We start from the raw sequence: 15749 nt of genomic DNA, 5'->3' as shown, positions 1-15749 counted from the left end.
CAAAACTAGTAAACGTAAAATCTGAAATTTATAAAAATCGAAAAGGAGCCTACGTCAATAGATATAAACAATTTGCCAAAGTTTCATGAAAACTGCTGAAAGCATATTTGAGTTATTGTCCGAAAAACTGGAAAATCCCATCTTTTTTAATGAATAAAACCCCATTACTAGTAAACGTAAAATCTGAAATTTATAAAAATCAAAAGGGAGCAAAAGGAAATATATATAATCATTTCACCAAAGTTTAAGGAAAACTGCTCAAAGCATCTTTGTATAAACAATTCACCAAAGTTTCTAGCAAATTGGTGAAAGTGTTTTTGAGTTATTGATCGAAAACTGGAATATCCCCCTTTTTTGTAATGAATAAAACTCCAAAACTTGGAAACATCAAATCTTAAAATTTATAAAAAACGAAAAGGAGGTAGCTCACGTCAATAGATATAAACAATTCACCAAAGTTTCATGCAAATTAGTTAAAGTGTTTTTTTTAGTTAATGTGTGACATGTTGACGACAGACGGACGGACAGACAGACAACGGTATACCATAATACGTCCCGTAAACGGGCGTATAAAAATGAAAAATTGATATATATTTTTGGTACTTTCAAGTTAAAATAGGGATGAAATCTTAAGTTACGAAGACTTTTAATGGCTATGTCTATTATTGAAGACTGTAATGTTGACATCCAGATGTATTTGTTTTGTTTTATGTCTAGTTTCTATCTAACTGATATACAAATGTATAACCAAAGTCTAATTTCATTCATACAGACAAGAACTTACAATTTCAGATGAGAGTTTATAAAAAAATATCTATTTGGCATATGAACCAAATGAAAACTATTGCTTGGTTAAATTATACCCTAAAGAACAAATCAGTAAAAAACAAGAGTGCACACACTGAAATGTCTCGCCTTCTTTACTAATCATTGATATTATGTTGATAGTCCTAAATATGAAGCTTTATTACAACTGTCACATAAACTTAACATTAACCAAATAAACTAAACATTGACCAATGAACCATGATAATGAGGTAAGGTCAGATGAACCATGCTAGGCAGGCATGTACAGCTAACAATTCTTCCATACAACAAATATAGTTGATCTATTGCTTATAGTATTAGAAAAACAGACCAAAACACAAAAACTTAACACTGAACAATGAACCTTGAAAATGAGGTCAAGGTAAAAAAAAACCTGCGTGACTGACAAATACATCATAAAATATTTCCAAATATAGTTGAACTATTGCATATAGTATTAGAAAAAAAGACCAAAACTCAAAAACTTAACTTTAACCACTGAACCATGAAAATGAGGTCAAGGTCAGATGACACCTGCCAGCTAGACATGTACACCTTACAATCATTCCATACACCAAATATAGTAGACCTATTGCATACAGTATAAGAAAAACAGACCAAAACACAAAAACTTAACTATAACCACTGAACCATGAAAATGAGGTCAAGGTCAGATGACACCTGCCAGTTGGACATGTACACCTTACAGTCCTTCCATACACCGAATATACTAGACCTATTGCTTATAGCATCTGAGATATGGACTTGACCACCAAAACTTAACCTTGTTCACTGATCCATGAAATGAGGTCGAGGTCAAGTGAAAACTGTCTGACGGGCATGAGGACCTTGCAAGGTACGCACATACCAAATATAGTTATCCTATTACTTATAATAAGAGAGAATTTAGCATTACAAAAAATCTTAACTTTTTTTTCAAGTAGTCACTGAACCATGAAAATGAGGTCAAGGACATTGGACATGTGACTGACGGAAACTTCGTAACATGAGGCATCCATATACAAAGTATGAAGCATCCAGACCTTCCACCTTCTAAAAAATAAAGCTTTTAAGAAGTTAGCTAACGCCGCCGCCGCTGTAGCCGGATCACTATCTCTATGTCGAGCTTTCTGCGACAAAAGTAGCAGGCTCGACAAAAATGAAAGACATTACAACTTCATTAAAAAGAATCTGTCAATGTATGGTTGGTTTCTCTGATTTATTGGAGAGAGTTTGGCTTACCATATGAGAGAGTTTCATTCACCATATAAAGAATGCAAAACCCTTCTTTTGTTTTTGAAAAATCCCCAAATACAAATTACAAATAAAATGGCAGGTGCAATAGTACTATTCCTGATGAGGTTAGGGCAGGTTTGGTTGGCTTTAATGAGCAATTTCAGATAAATAATGTGTATCCCTCTATGATTCATACCTAAGCCCCTATTTAGCTATGGAAAAAACTCAAAATACTAAATGTTTAAAATGAAATAATGTTTACAATAGTCATCTTCATTTAGAAAAATTGATTTAAAGTGTGGAATGTTTTCTGTACAGTAGTTCTAAAAGAGTTAAGGGTAGGATAAGGTGTGATTACACTGACAAACCAGTTAGTGATGCCTGAAATAATGTCCAGGTTAAGTGTCATGGCTCACACTGGACACAAATAAATTATCTTCAAACCAAATATTGAATATCTACTTGTTAAAACTTTCTGAAAAACGAACCCTTGTCAAGATTTTCTAAGATATTCAACCCTAAATATTAGGACAACTTATGTCTATTAGAAATATCAAAGCACACAGAACCTACAACCAAAGATAAGGGTAACAAGAATGGAACTAGTAAATGGCCTAGTCAAAGAAGTTAAAAAACATATTTAATTCTTTCTATACAAATAATACAGTTTTGTATTCTGCAAATCTTAACAATTTCTGTACAAACAACATAAAGCATGAAGATTAGACTACAGGATTCTGAAGAAGGTTGATACAGTTATGTATGAAGCAGATTAAAGACTACATTTTACACAAATATATGTATCATATCACAAACTTACATCTAATGTGCTGTCTGACATACCTGCCAACTTTTCAAAATTCTCCATGGGGGATTTTAAGCACAAGAGGACCTATTGCATCTCTTAACATGTCAAAAGACTTGTTTATGTAATACTGTAATTTTAGAAATTTTTGACATGTTTTCATTATTGCCACATTTGCGACAGAACAGGTTTCACATGAAATAAAAACTCATATTTTCATTCTGATAGCATTATTTGTATACATTTCCCCAAATTGCAATTATTCAACTCACACTTTTGTCTATTGTTCAGCAATCAAAATAATAACAGGTAATGCCCACAAACATTTCTGATGTGATTTTGATTTTTGGTGTTTTAACGCCACTTTAAAGCACCACTTTTGGGCTATTTCGTGGCGGCCAGTTTTTATTGGTGGAGGAAGCCGGAGTGCCCGGAGAAAACCACCGACCTTCGATAGGAAAACTGACAATCCTAGTCAATTAAGATTGAAATCGAGTGCAACCGCACGAGCGGGGTTCGAACTCACAACCTCAGTGTTGACTGGCTAGTGATTACAGTAGTAACTACTTAGACCACTCGGCCACCGAGGCCCCCCAAACATTTCTGAATTTTCAGTATACTCTAGTGTTGATAGAAAAAAATATTTTTTTAAATGCAATTTTGAACTCCTTTGTATGTCTTTTTTTATTATTCAGTTCATATAATGGAGGATTTCAAGAACGAGGTCAACACCTCTAATGGGGGAAATTGCCCCTAATTCAGAGCAGTTGGACAGTCTTTGTGCAGATTATTCATGACAGTGGAAAGTTTCATATAAAACTTAAATTTACTCATTGAAATAAATAACTGTTTCTAACTTTCTACATAGTAATCACATTATGTACACAGATTTACAATAACAATTTACATCTTCTATAAAAAATTATGAAAATTTTGGTAACATGATTTCATACAAGTTATTTATGTTTAACGACAATGTTGAATACATTTCCGTTAAATTGCCACTTGTAACAGCTTGTTTCAGATCACAATGTTTGAATAACTTTCAGTAATTGTAATCTTAACTTAATTAGTTGCACTCTCCTGCTCAACAAGTTGTCCCTTTTTGAATTGTTCCAGTATTGGTTGTATGGATGGATCTCGGCCACGAAATTTTCTGAAAACATCCCTTCCTGACACACTTCCTCCAAGTGATAAAAATGTTTCTCTGAATCTGAAAGGGAATGGAATTGAACATCAAAATTCTTTAAAAATTCTAAAACGCCTTAATTCACATATGGAAATATGCAATATGGGAAAGACTTCTTTAAACTGATTCTAATCATTATTGAAGTTGAACTACCCTGCTGCAGAAAACTCTTTAACTGTAAATGCCAAAACCAAAATTCAATTTGAAATAAATCAAACAAACAAAAAAAAATCAAAATTTTAAGGTATCTTAAATTAAGGAAAATAATTCTTTTACTGTTAATGTCAAAATCTAACTTGACCTCCACAATACCATCTATGACATTGTGTTCAAATTTCAAAAGATTTGGTCTAGTTATCATCCACAAATTAATGAACAAACCAAATTTTCAAGGTAAGTTAGGGGCATAACTCTAGAATGCTAAATGTCAAAACCACCAAATAGAACTTGACCTGTATGTTATAATCCTTGACATAGAGTTCAAATTTGAAAAGATGAGGTCAAGTAATATTTATCATTCGTAAATTAAATTTTTTATTGTAAGATAACCGCATAAATTTTGAATGGATCATTGTCAAAACCATGACATTTGAACTAGACCTGTGTTTTTATTATCTATGTATTAGGTCCAAGGACACAGTTATCGTCCTTTGGTTTTCGTTGTCTACAAATATAGTCCCTAGTGTGAACAGTGTATAACTTGCATTTTTTTTTGATACACTTTCCCAATTTATTTCTTGATATTTTATGCATGACATATTAAGTAAGGGGATGAAATTACATGTTAAAAAAATTTGGGTGCTGAATCTTTATGTTAAGTAGTGATTTGGTCCAGTTAAAAAAGGTCAAAAATTAGAATGTCTGAAGCTGTCAAACTGAATTTTAGCCCCCCTTAACACAGAACTGTCAATATTTTGAGTTAGAGCTGGTAGAAGTTTCTATAATTTTGATATTATTTGTATCAATAGTAGTACACTACACTGTAAAAATCTTTTTGAGATAGAGCAGGTGCAATTTTTTTAATTTGAATTTATTGTCTAAAAGAAATGCACTACGAAATAACTGTGTTCTCGGGCCTAAGAGATGAATTCAGTAAATGTAGATTCTGTACTTTGGCAACTTTCCTGAATGGTTTGCTGGTTTCAATTTGTCAAACTCAATAAAAGTAAAGGATTTACATCTTTGTTTGACAGAAATTCTGTTAAAATGTCCCATTTTGGCATTATACGGCTAAAATAAGCATTTTAAAGCAGTTTCAATTTTATGCCCAAGAGCCATGCTGACTTTCTATCTGACAGCTTTTTATGTTCCTGATATTTGTGTTTCTATGCTTAAATCAAATTTAATTAACCATTTGTGAACTCGGAATCTAGAGAAAAGTAGATTATCACAGAAAAAATGTGCAGAATATTTGTATTTATGTCCCTGGTTAAACGGCCTGTTTGATGTATGTGAAATGTAAAGAGCTTTGTACATAAAATCTGTAGTCCATCACAAATATTTCACTAAATCTGTAAAAAAAGCACTTTACAATGATCAGTTCACCCTATTCATTTCATATGCTACCATAATTTTCTTCTTTAGGATAGTAAGTAGTTCAAATATATGCCAAATGAGACTAAAACTACATGCAAGTTTTCCATTGAAAAGTGAAAAACTGGTCATCAGACCATACTGTCTGCCAAAAAAATTTAAATTCAAGAGTCCTTTTGCAATTAGACTTCTTGTATCATGACATCTTAGCATAGAAATGAGCAAAAAGTAACAAATTTCAATTTCTTATAGCCTCTGTGTGCATTTTTATATGTAAATATGGGCTACGGCCTAAATCAACTCTAAATAATTCTCAGTCTTACATGGCCTTAGACCATTTTATACTCATGTGGTATGCTTTTTGTAACTTTTCTTTACATTTAAAGTACATTTAATATATATGGGAGAATAATGTATGGTTAAAAAACTTCAAAAACTTCAAATTGGTTGAAAAAAATGCATGTTTATGTAAGGCTTCCCTTAATTCGAAAATCTCTATTTTCAGGCACAGGCTCATATAAATTTGACTTTTGAATAACTGTAATAAATCTGATAAATCAAATATAGTCCCTAGTGTGAACAGTGTATAACTTGCATTTTTTTTTGATACACTTTCCCAATTTATTTCTTGATATTTTATGCATGAAATATTAAGTAAGGGGATGAAATTACATGTTAAAAAAATTTGGGTGCTGAATCTTTATGTTAAGTAGTGATTTGGTCCAGTTAAAAAAGGTCAAAAATTAGAATGTCTGAAGCTGTCAAACTGAATTTTAGCCCCCCTTAACACAGAACTGTCAATATTTTGAGTTAGAGCTGGTAGAAGTTTCTATAATTTTGATATTATTTGTATCAATAGTAGTACACTACACTGTAAAAATCTTTTTGAGATAGAGCAGGTGCGATTTTTTTAATTTGGATTTATTGTCTAAAAGAAATGCACTACGAAATAACTGTGTTCTCGGGCCTAAGACATTGTGTAAAAATTTAAAAAGATTTGGTTAAGCTGTTCTTAAATTATTATCTGAAATTTAAAATTGTGACAAACTGGACAGACAGACTAAAAGACATGTGCATCACTATATACCACCCCTCTTCGAGAAGTACATATAATAAAAGTACAAATTACTGCCATATGTTTTCTTGTTAAAATATACCTTAGCTGGTGTCTGAAAAATCATCTGTGAAGAAAATATTTATCATTATATTTACCTTTTCCCAACTAAACCTAATTTTACATCATCTTCAAATCCAACTTCATTGAATGCTTCAAATATATCAGCTGCCAACATCTAAAAAAATAATGAAGAAATAAAGACTGATTCTTTCTGTTTGCAGTAACAGTCTGTGTATGAAATCATGAGATGTTCTCTAACATATACACCGCCTCAGTGGTCTTGTGGTAGCATGCTTGCTTGAGGTTGTAGGTTCTATCTCGGGCCGTGTCAAACCAAAGACTTTAGAATTGGTATATGCTGCTTCTCCCTCAAGCATGCAGCATTTATGAGTAAGAGCAAATACTGGTCGGCAGGAATCAGAATAATGTGTCTGGGTAGGGTGACATGTCTTCCTGCAGACTGTTACCTTGTAAATTAGCACCTATAATAGCCTGCTCAGCTTGTCGGTCTAGTACAAGCTGGGTTCATATTAATATCACATCAACATGTTCTTGTCCTCAATATGAGTTTAATTTGCCACTGGATATTAAACAACCAGTCATCCATCCATCTAACATATATTGAATTAAACCCAGGGGTGTGTCAAAAGGTATGAATAACAGGAAATATTGAAAATTTATATTTAAATAACCTGACAATGAATTATAAACACACTATTTGAAATGTAAATATATAAAATATATACCGGTAACATAGCCAAAAAAAGTTACAGATGCATTTTTGATCTTGCAAATTTATATTTTTTCTTCAGTGGTATGTGAACTCAAGTCTGAACTGTTTCCTTGACCCTCTGCCAAAAAGGCTAAATATAATTTTGTTAGTAGGGGGTTGCCTTTCCTCATCTTCTCAATGTAGAGTTGTAACACAGTGCATGATGTATAGAGGCTAGGAGGTGATATATATACTTCAGTTCTGTTCTTAAATCAATATTTCCTCTAATTACCTCTAATACTGTTTGCTGTTTTATATAATACATATATATTAAATGCTCTGAGGCCGCAACTTGATACGACCGCAGAGGTCGAACCATGGACAGTTGGGGCAAGTATGGACACAACATTTAAGCTTGATACAGCTCTGAATTTGGATTGTGATTAAATATTTGACACAGCATAGGTTTCTGACTCAGAATGAATGTGGTCTAAGAACTTTAAAAATTTGAAATTCTAAATATATGGTTAGATAAGCATAACACAGATCACCAAGAATTCAATTTTGGACCATTTGGACCTTAAGGTGGACCAATTTGATAACAGGGACCAAAATCCAAAATCTAAATACATGGTTAGATTCAGCATATCAAAGAACCCCATATATTCAATTTTTGTTGATTTTTTAATTTTGGACCCCAATTTGGACCAACTTGAAAACTGAACCCAAAATCAGAAATCCAAAACATGTTTAGATTCAGCATATCAAAGAACCCTAAGAATTCAGTTATTGTTAAAATAAAACTAAAGTTTAATTTTGGATCCTTTGTACCTTAATGTAGACCAATTTGAAAACTGGGCCCAAAAATCAAAAATCTAAATACAGTTAGATTTACATATCAAACAACCCCAATAATTCAATTTTTCCGGAAATCAAACGAAGTTATATTTTGGACCCTTGGGACCTCAATGTGGACCAATTTAAAAACCAGGCCCAAAAACCAAAATCTAAATACATGGTTAGATTCAGCATATAAAAAGACCCCAAGAATTTAAGACTTTGAATTAAACTTCTTTAAAATTGGTTAAGAAATAAGCAATGTATACATAGTATTAGAGAATGAATGTGGTCTAAAAACTTTAAAAAATTTGAAATTGGACATTTACCTATTATGGTCCAATACCCAAAATCTAAATACATGGTTAGATTCAGCATATCAAAGAAACCCATATATTTAATTTTTGTTGAAATCAAACAAACTTTAATTTTGTGAAATTGGTTAAGAAATAAGCAATTTATACATAGTATTAGAAAAGTATTGTTTTTGGCGCCTAATTCCACAATAATGATAAATATTGATCAACTCTGATTTTTTGAACTCATCTGAGATATTGCTGATGTAAAAACTTGATACCAGTTTTATATCAATGAGAATCATTATTAAAGTGCACAAACAATGTTGATTTTCCATATCATGATTTTCCATATCATTTACCTCTCCAAGGGACATTACTCTACCAAAAATATTTCATTGTTTGCTGACTTTTTAAACTGGCTTGAAATATTGCAGACGTAAACATTTGACAATAATTTCATCAAACTTAATGTCTTTTTAAAATATAACTAACTCATATGAAATATAACTGGAATACAACAGTATTGAGTAATTAATCATACGTCAATCTTACCTCGCCCCAGACTGTAGAATAATACTGTGCTGGAAGTTGTTCATCAAACAAAAATGTGTAAGAGTTTGGCTGGAAGTCATCTCCTTCTAATGGGGTAGGCATGTAATTATTCCAACATTTATCAAAAATATTATACCAATGGGTCATCCATCTGTAAAAGTTTATATATTCTATCTCACTTCATTTGTAACTAATTGTAAACATGGATACTTATCACCATTCTTTCACAGCAAAGCCATGGTTTTTTTTTTCCAACGACTTTAAGTAAAAACCTCTTTACTTGAAGTTCATTTGGTCAGTAAACTTATAGTTACATAATGTGTATTTGAAAGGAAACACACCACACTTTTTGTTGTGATATAAAAATATGTCAGTAAATATGCATTCTCTTTAATGACAAAGTGCATACCTCAAAGTAAGTGTGCTTTTATTTTCATAATATATGTAATTGGAGAAGTATTGTAAAAGTGTGTCTTCTAGAGTAAACAGGTTTGAACATAAAAATAAACCAGACTTCTAGTCTGGTGACCATCGTTAATAAAAATGTTTAACTTAGCAATGTTTAGGGTATACAACAATTTAAAAAATTAATTTAATATAGTCAGTAATACCTCAAAATCGTTTTCAATGTTTTCCATTAAGGTTGCACAACAAATAAATTATATAGGACAGTCAGAAAGGGATGATCTTTATATTGTCTCTGTATGAATTTTACAGTATATTTCTTTTTAAATATGAATAAAAACAATTTCAAAGTGATAATAATGTTAAAAACTGATTACATGCCGATAGTCACTCTTGTTAATTTCTTATCTTACAATGTCTGGACAAAGGAGGAGCTTTGCCTATATTAAATTATTACATTCCATATGTTGGTCAAATCTGTGATTTCAAACACCTGCCAAATGCTAAATCAGTGTTATTAAGGGATAGACAGTGCACAAAAAATGTAAAATTAAGAGTCTATGTGTATAAATGACACAAGCTGTTGGATTGTTTGGCTTAGATAATTTTGATAATTGTGTTATATTTATAGGGGCTGATTGGGGGTTATTCTGAACATAACAGAATTGTTAGATATATGCGATTTAAGGGCATATTTTCTACATAACCATGTCCCAATTTTTTTTCTACAGAAAAACATACAAGACTAACAAAGGCCAGAGGCTCCTGACTCGGGACAGGCGCAAAAATGCTATTTTAGGACATGAAATTTAAGAAATAATTCATGGAAGCAATAGATTTGTTGTAAATTTACAACAAATCTATGGCTTCCATGAATTATTTCGATTCTAATAGGACAAATACGGTCATTTTAAAACTGAAGCGAGGGCGGGTATGCCGTGTGTGTGGCTGTTCTTTTTTACTCCCTGTTAAATAAAGCTCAAACATCCTAATAGATATGTAGCTTGCATGGAATATTTCATAAATAACCGCTAGAAAATCTGTTTAATAATTCTTTTAATTCTCAAACCCAACATTTGCCATTTTTAATTTTTATGTTTTTCTCGTCAGCTACCGTCAAATCCAAAGTTGACATTTCGTAACTAAGGAGCCGCCATGTTGACTTGCTGAAATCAGTAAATATGCGAATAATGCAATAGAATAGAAAATTTAACAAACCCTACCTCAAAAATCCGTTTTATTACAATATTATACGAATTTCGATGGTCCACGCTACGGAAAACCTTCAACTCTAGTGTTTTCATTTGTATGACGTCATGTTTTGAAATGACTAAAATGCGCCAAAAAAATTAATAGACTTTCGCGGAATTTTATTTTATTTTGATTTTGTTGATTTTTCCGAGCTCTTGTGCATTAATTCTTTTTATTATGCATCCGAATAAGAATAAAAGTTTGTTTGTCTTTTTTTAAATGCAATTTTTAAAACAATAAAATCGGCAAGGCGTTTGCAAATAGGTTCCAATACATGTGGATTTACGTGGGAGGTATATTGTAACATCCGTTATTATGTATATCTCTGAGTCTGCGCTAAGTATAGATATATCGAGAATTTTATCACGGTGTTGTTTACAAAGCGAAAGAAACACGTCATATTAGAATCATCATTTTGATACCTTCATAATATGTACAAATCAAATATTTATGAATAAAACTATTGAAAATAAAAAAAAAATATAATAGCTGAGACACTTAATTTAAATCAAATCGAATCTTTTTATAATTAAGTACCGATAAAATTACTCATATAAAAATAAGGAGATGTGATATGATTGCCAATGAGACATCTATCGGTACTATCCACCAAAGTTCAAATGAAGTGGATGTAAGCAATTAAAGGCAACCGTATGGCCTTCGATTTGTCAACTATTTATAATTTATTTTTGATTAACCATATTAATGTCAACTATTTATAATTTATTTTTGATTAAACATACTAATGTCAACTATTTATAATTTATTTTTGATTAAAGATATTAACGTCAACTATTTATAATTTTTTTTTGATTAAAGATATTAATGTCAACTATTTATAATTTATTTTTGATTAAAGATATTAATGTCAACTATTTATAATTCATTTTTGATTAACCATATTAATGTCAACTATTTATAATTTATTTTTGATTAAACATACTAATGTCAACTATTTATAATTTATTTTTGATTAAACATAAAAATGTCAACTATTTATAATTTTTTTTTGATTAAAGATATTAATGTCAACTATTTATAATTTTTTTTTGATTAAAAATATTAATGTCAACTATTTATAATTCATTTTTAAGTAATGATGTTAATGTGGACTGTTTATAATTCATTTTTGGATAACAGAGATTTAACAGTCTCCCTTTGTTTATTGATACAAAAACAGTGGGAAAACAACTTTGATATCAATGCACAACTTGTACTGAATTTGGTTCAATAACTAACACAAGTATAAGATGCTGATAAAATACTTTAATGATTTCTTATTTGCTATCTAAAGTGATGTATCGTTTTACCTCAAATCATAGAGAGTAATATATATTAAATTTTTATTTACATCCAAGGTATATATCGTAGTGTATTTATAGGTAGATGATTAAAATGGTGATTTATACTTTACACATCTATATAAATAAGAAAATTCGTAAGGGTTCCGCGGAACCCAGTGTCTCGCCTACTTTTGGTGTTAATCGCAGGCTCAACAAAAATGAGGAAAAAAATTAATAAAGATATTCCTCTCTATACCATCTTTTGATTGTAAGTAGCTTCTGTCCAAGTTTGGTAAAAATCCAGGATAATTTATGAATCTAATAAATGTTTTAAAAACTTAAACTGCAGAATGTATGTAATGTTGACTGGAAGAAAAACTAAGTCCATTTATAAGTAAAATACGGAAAAAATGGAACAAAATTTTATCAAAATTTCCTTCTAGATACTAGCTTTTGATCATAAACAAGCTTCTGTCCAAGTTTGGTAGAAATCCAGGATAGTTTAAGAAAGTTGTTAAAATTTTAAAAACTTTAACCACAGAGTGAATGTAATGTTAACTGGCAGAAAAACTAAGTCCATTTATAAGTAAAATACGGAAAAAATGGAATTTTTTTTTTACAAAATTTACTTCTGGATACTATCTTTTGATCATAAACAAGCTTCTTTCCAAGTTTGGTAGAAATCCAGGATAGTTTAAGAAAGTTATTAAAATTTCAAAAACTTTAACCACAGAGTGAATGTAATGTTTCCTGGCAGAAAAACTAAGTCCACTTATAAGTAAAATACGGAAAAAATGGAATTTTTTTTTTACAAAATTTACTTTTGAATATAATCTTATGATCATAAACAAGCTTCTGTCCAAGTTTGGTAGAAATCCAGGATAGTTTAAGAAAGTTATTAAAATTTCAAAAACTTTAACCACAGAGTGAATATTTGTGGACGCCGCCAGCGACGACGACGACGCCGACGGAATGTAGGATCACTATGTCTCGCTTTTTCGACAAAAGTCGAAGGCTCGACAAAAATGTGGTATGGTGGCCAATGAGACAACTCTCCACCAGAGACAAAATGGTTTTATCATACGTCATAAATAAAGAATTCTGGCCTATCAAAGAATCCAGAGTAATGACATTGGCTAGCTTAATACAACATTGCTATATAGACTCTCTTCCACATATTACTTACGGGTGAACATGACATTCCATATCAAAAGCACTTTTACACAGATTACTTATGGGTGAACATGGCATTCCATATCAAAAGCACTTTTACATAGATTACTTACGGATGAAAATGGCATTCCATATCAAAAGCACTTTTACACAGATTACTTAAGGGTGAACATGGCATTCCATATCAAAAGCACTTTTACACAGATTACTTAAGGGTGAACATGGCATTCCATGTCAAAAGCACTTTTACACAGATTACTCACGGATGAACATGGCATTGCATATCAAAAGCACTTTTCCACAGATTATTTACGGATGAACATGGCATTCCATATCAAAAGCACTTTTACACAGATTACTTACGGGTGAACATGGCATTCCATATCAAAAGCACTTTTACACAGATCATAACACATGTTGTAAGCATCAAGTGAGGATTCACCTAAAAGAGATAAAAAATATATATATGAGAAATGAAAATATGATACATTCATTCACATAAACCTATAAATCAAGACCTTTTGTTGCAGAAAATGTTCATGAAAATATTTAAAGCACACAACTTATAGAATAAAACAACCTTTAGTGAGCCAGCTACTATACTCCACACCACCATATCAGGTTGAAGAGCTTATAGTGAGTGACCTAATTACATAGTTTTTTTTCCTGTTTTATTTTGTTTTTACAAAAAAACAAAGCCCTATCCCTGTGACAAGAATTAAAATTGCACTCAATTTGTTGTAACTGTGATCTTGACCTTGTTTGTATAGAGCCAAAAATAATAGGGATCGATCTTCCTCCCTTTATATTTTACAATATATATTCACATGAGATACTGGAGTTATCATTAGGAAGCCCCTTTTTCAATACCTAATTTGCTTTATTTTTAGTAACTGCAAACTGGAGGTATAGACCATTATCTGGAAACCACTTTCCTAGAGGTAGAAATCTCAAAATCGAAAGGGAACTTCAATATATCTGACAATATATCCAAATATGGTTGTAATCATATCTAAAAAAAAAATTAAATACCATCTAGTTGTGTATAATATGCATCCCTATAATTACCAGCTATATATCTTGGGTAAAAAAGTGTGTATTGTAAATGAACCAATATGGTAACACACTTTTTTAAATGAATTTTTCATCCATAAAATTTCCTCGCCCTAAAATATTACAATTTATAAAAATTAATTGGAGAAGTGAGCCAATACTTTATTCCTTTTTGTTTTCAAGGCCATATCTAGTCTGTGGTCTATACAGTTTCATTTTTCCAGTGATATGAATGACCTTGAACTTCTATTGCATTTTAGGAAAATCTTTGACACTGGTTTTCCTGTGATAAGATTTGAACTGACCATCATTTGTTTTTTTGCTATCTCTTTGGAAATTAGTTTTTCTGTGAAAAGATTAGAACTAAACATCTATTATTTTTTTGGCCATCTCTTCAGACATTAGTTTTTCTGTGGTCAGATTGGAACTGAACTTCTAATATTATTTGGCCATCTCTTTGGACATTAATTTTTCTGTGATTATATTGGAACTTACCTTCTATTATTTTTTTTGCCATCTCTTCAGACATTGGTTTTCCTGTGATAGGATTGGAACTGATGCTCATCAGGACTTCTGGTCTTGTTAACCATCTTCTCATTAATTTAGCTACAGTGAAAACAGCATCAACTTCAATGTTATACTGTCCTGATAATTCTGAATATTGTACTGTTGTCAACATCTGTTGTAATCCATTCCCAAACTGAATAAAAAAGGAAGAAACATTTCTTACAACAACATGAATGTACTGCGGTGTCTCTTACAGTATATATATATGTCAGTTGATATAATGCTTAAAGAGGCAGTTTCTACGAAAATCATGAAACTTAAAAGCTGTTAAATGCAATAATTTTATAGATATTATTGAAAAAGTATGTTTCGTGTAACTTTTAGGACTCTAATGAATGTAATTAAGAGCAGACCTCATTAATTATGCCAGAATGTATACTCACACCATCTGGGATGACCTAGACCGTCTTGAAGCACATGTTCAAAAATACAAAAAGTAATGATAGTTTTAATTTCACTTCAGTGTTCAAATTGAAGTAATTACATTTGCCTGATACACTCTTTTTCTAAAGACCTTTAATTAGTAGAATTATTACACTTTTAAAAGCATTGTATGTAAATTGGTAAGAATTTCTATTTAGAGTTGATGAGACATGGACAGGGTAATTGTTATTAAAGAACTATTTAATTGAAATTCCTCACAAATTCATAATGTTATCACTAAAAACCCTAGATAAATGAATAAATAATTGATCAATAATCTAAAAATAGTTGGTTTAATGTATGCAATCCATTTTCTATGCCTGTTGTAGCCATTTCTTATGTTTTTTATATTACTTTGTTTTGTCATTTCAATGTGTACCTTTTAAACAAGTTTGCCAAAGTTGTCGGTCTACCAAGATTTGTGTTGTTTGGTACACGTGCATATTTATTAGGTTAATCCAGGGTTACATGAATATGGGGCAGGTTTCAAAATGATTTTTTGTTGGA

General features: G+C 31.1%; 2 protein-coding genes across 2 annotated transcripts in view; one reads left to right on the top strand and one right to left on the bottom strand.

The window, feature by feature from the left end:
• The window catches only part of LOC127708644 ((E3-independent) E2 ubiquitin-conjugating enzyme UBE2O-like), a 207428-nt gene that overhangs the window by 93730 nt on the left and 97949 nt on the right, over positions 1-15749 (top strand). The window lies entirely within an intron of this gene.
• Positions 2671-15749, bottom strand: part of LOC127708660 (uncharacterized) — a 105690-nt gene continuing 92611 nt past the window's right edge. Inside the window, exons 14-18 of the mRNA XM_052213742.1 lie at positions 14748-14952; positions 13563-13641; positions 9088-9238; positions 6783-6862; positions 2671-4061 (exon numbers count right to left, since the gene is read on the bottom strand). Coding sequence (XP_052069702.1) covers positions 3914-4061; positions 6783-6862; positions 9088-9238; positions 13563-13641; positions 14748-14952 — 663 coding nt within the window. The 3' untranslated portion in view covers positions 2671-3913. The remainder of the gene's footprint in view (positions 4062-6782; positions 6863-9087; positions 9239-13562; positions 13642-14747; positions 14953-15749) is intronic.

This window comes from Mytilus californianus, unplaced genomic scaffold, assembly GCF_021869535.1.
Source record: "Mytilus californianus isolate M0D057914Y unplaced genomic scaffold, xbMytCali1.0.p SCAF_7, whole genome shotgun sequence".
NCBI classification, from domain to species: Eukaryota; Metazoa; Mollusca; class Bivalvia; order Mytilida; family Mytilidae; genus Mytilus; species Mytilus californianus.
Note: the sequence above shows the minus strand (reverse complement) of the source record. Positions and strands in the feature narration are given on the sequence as shown.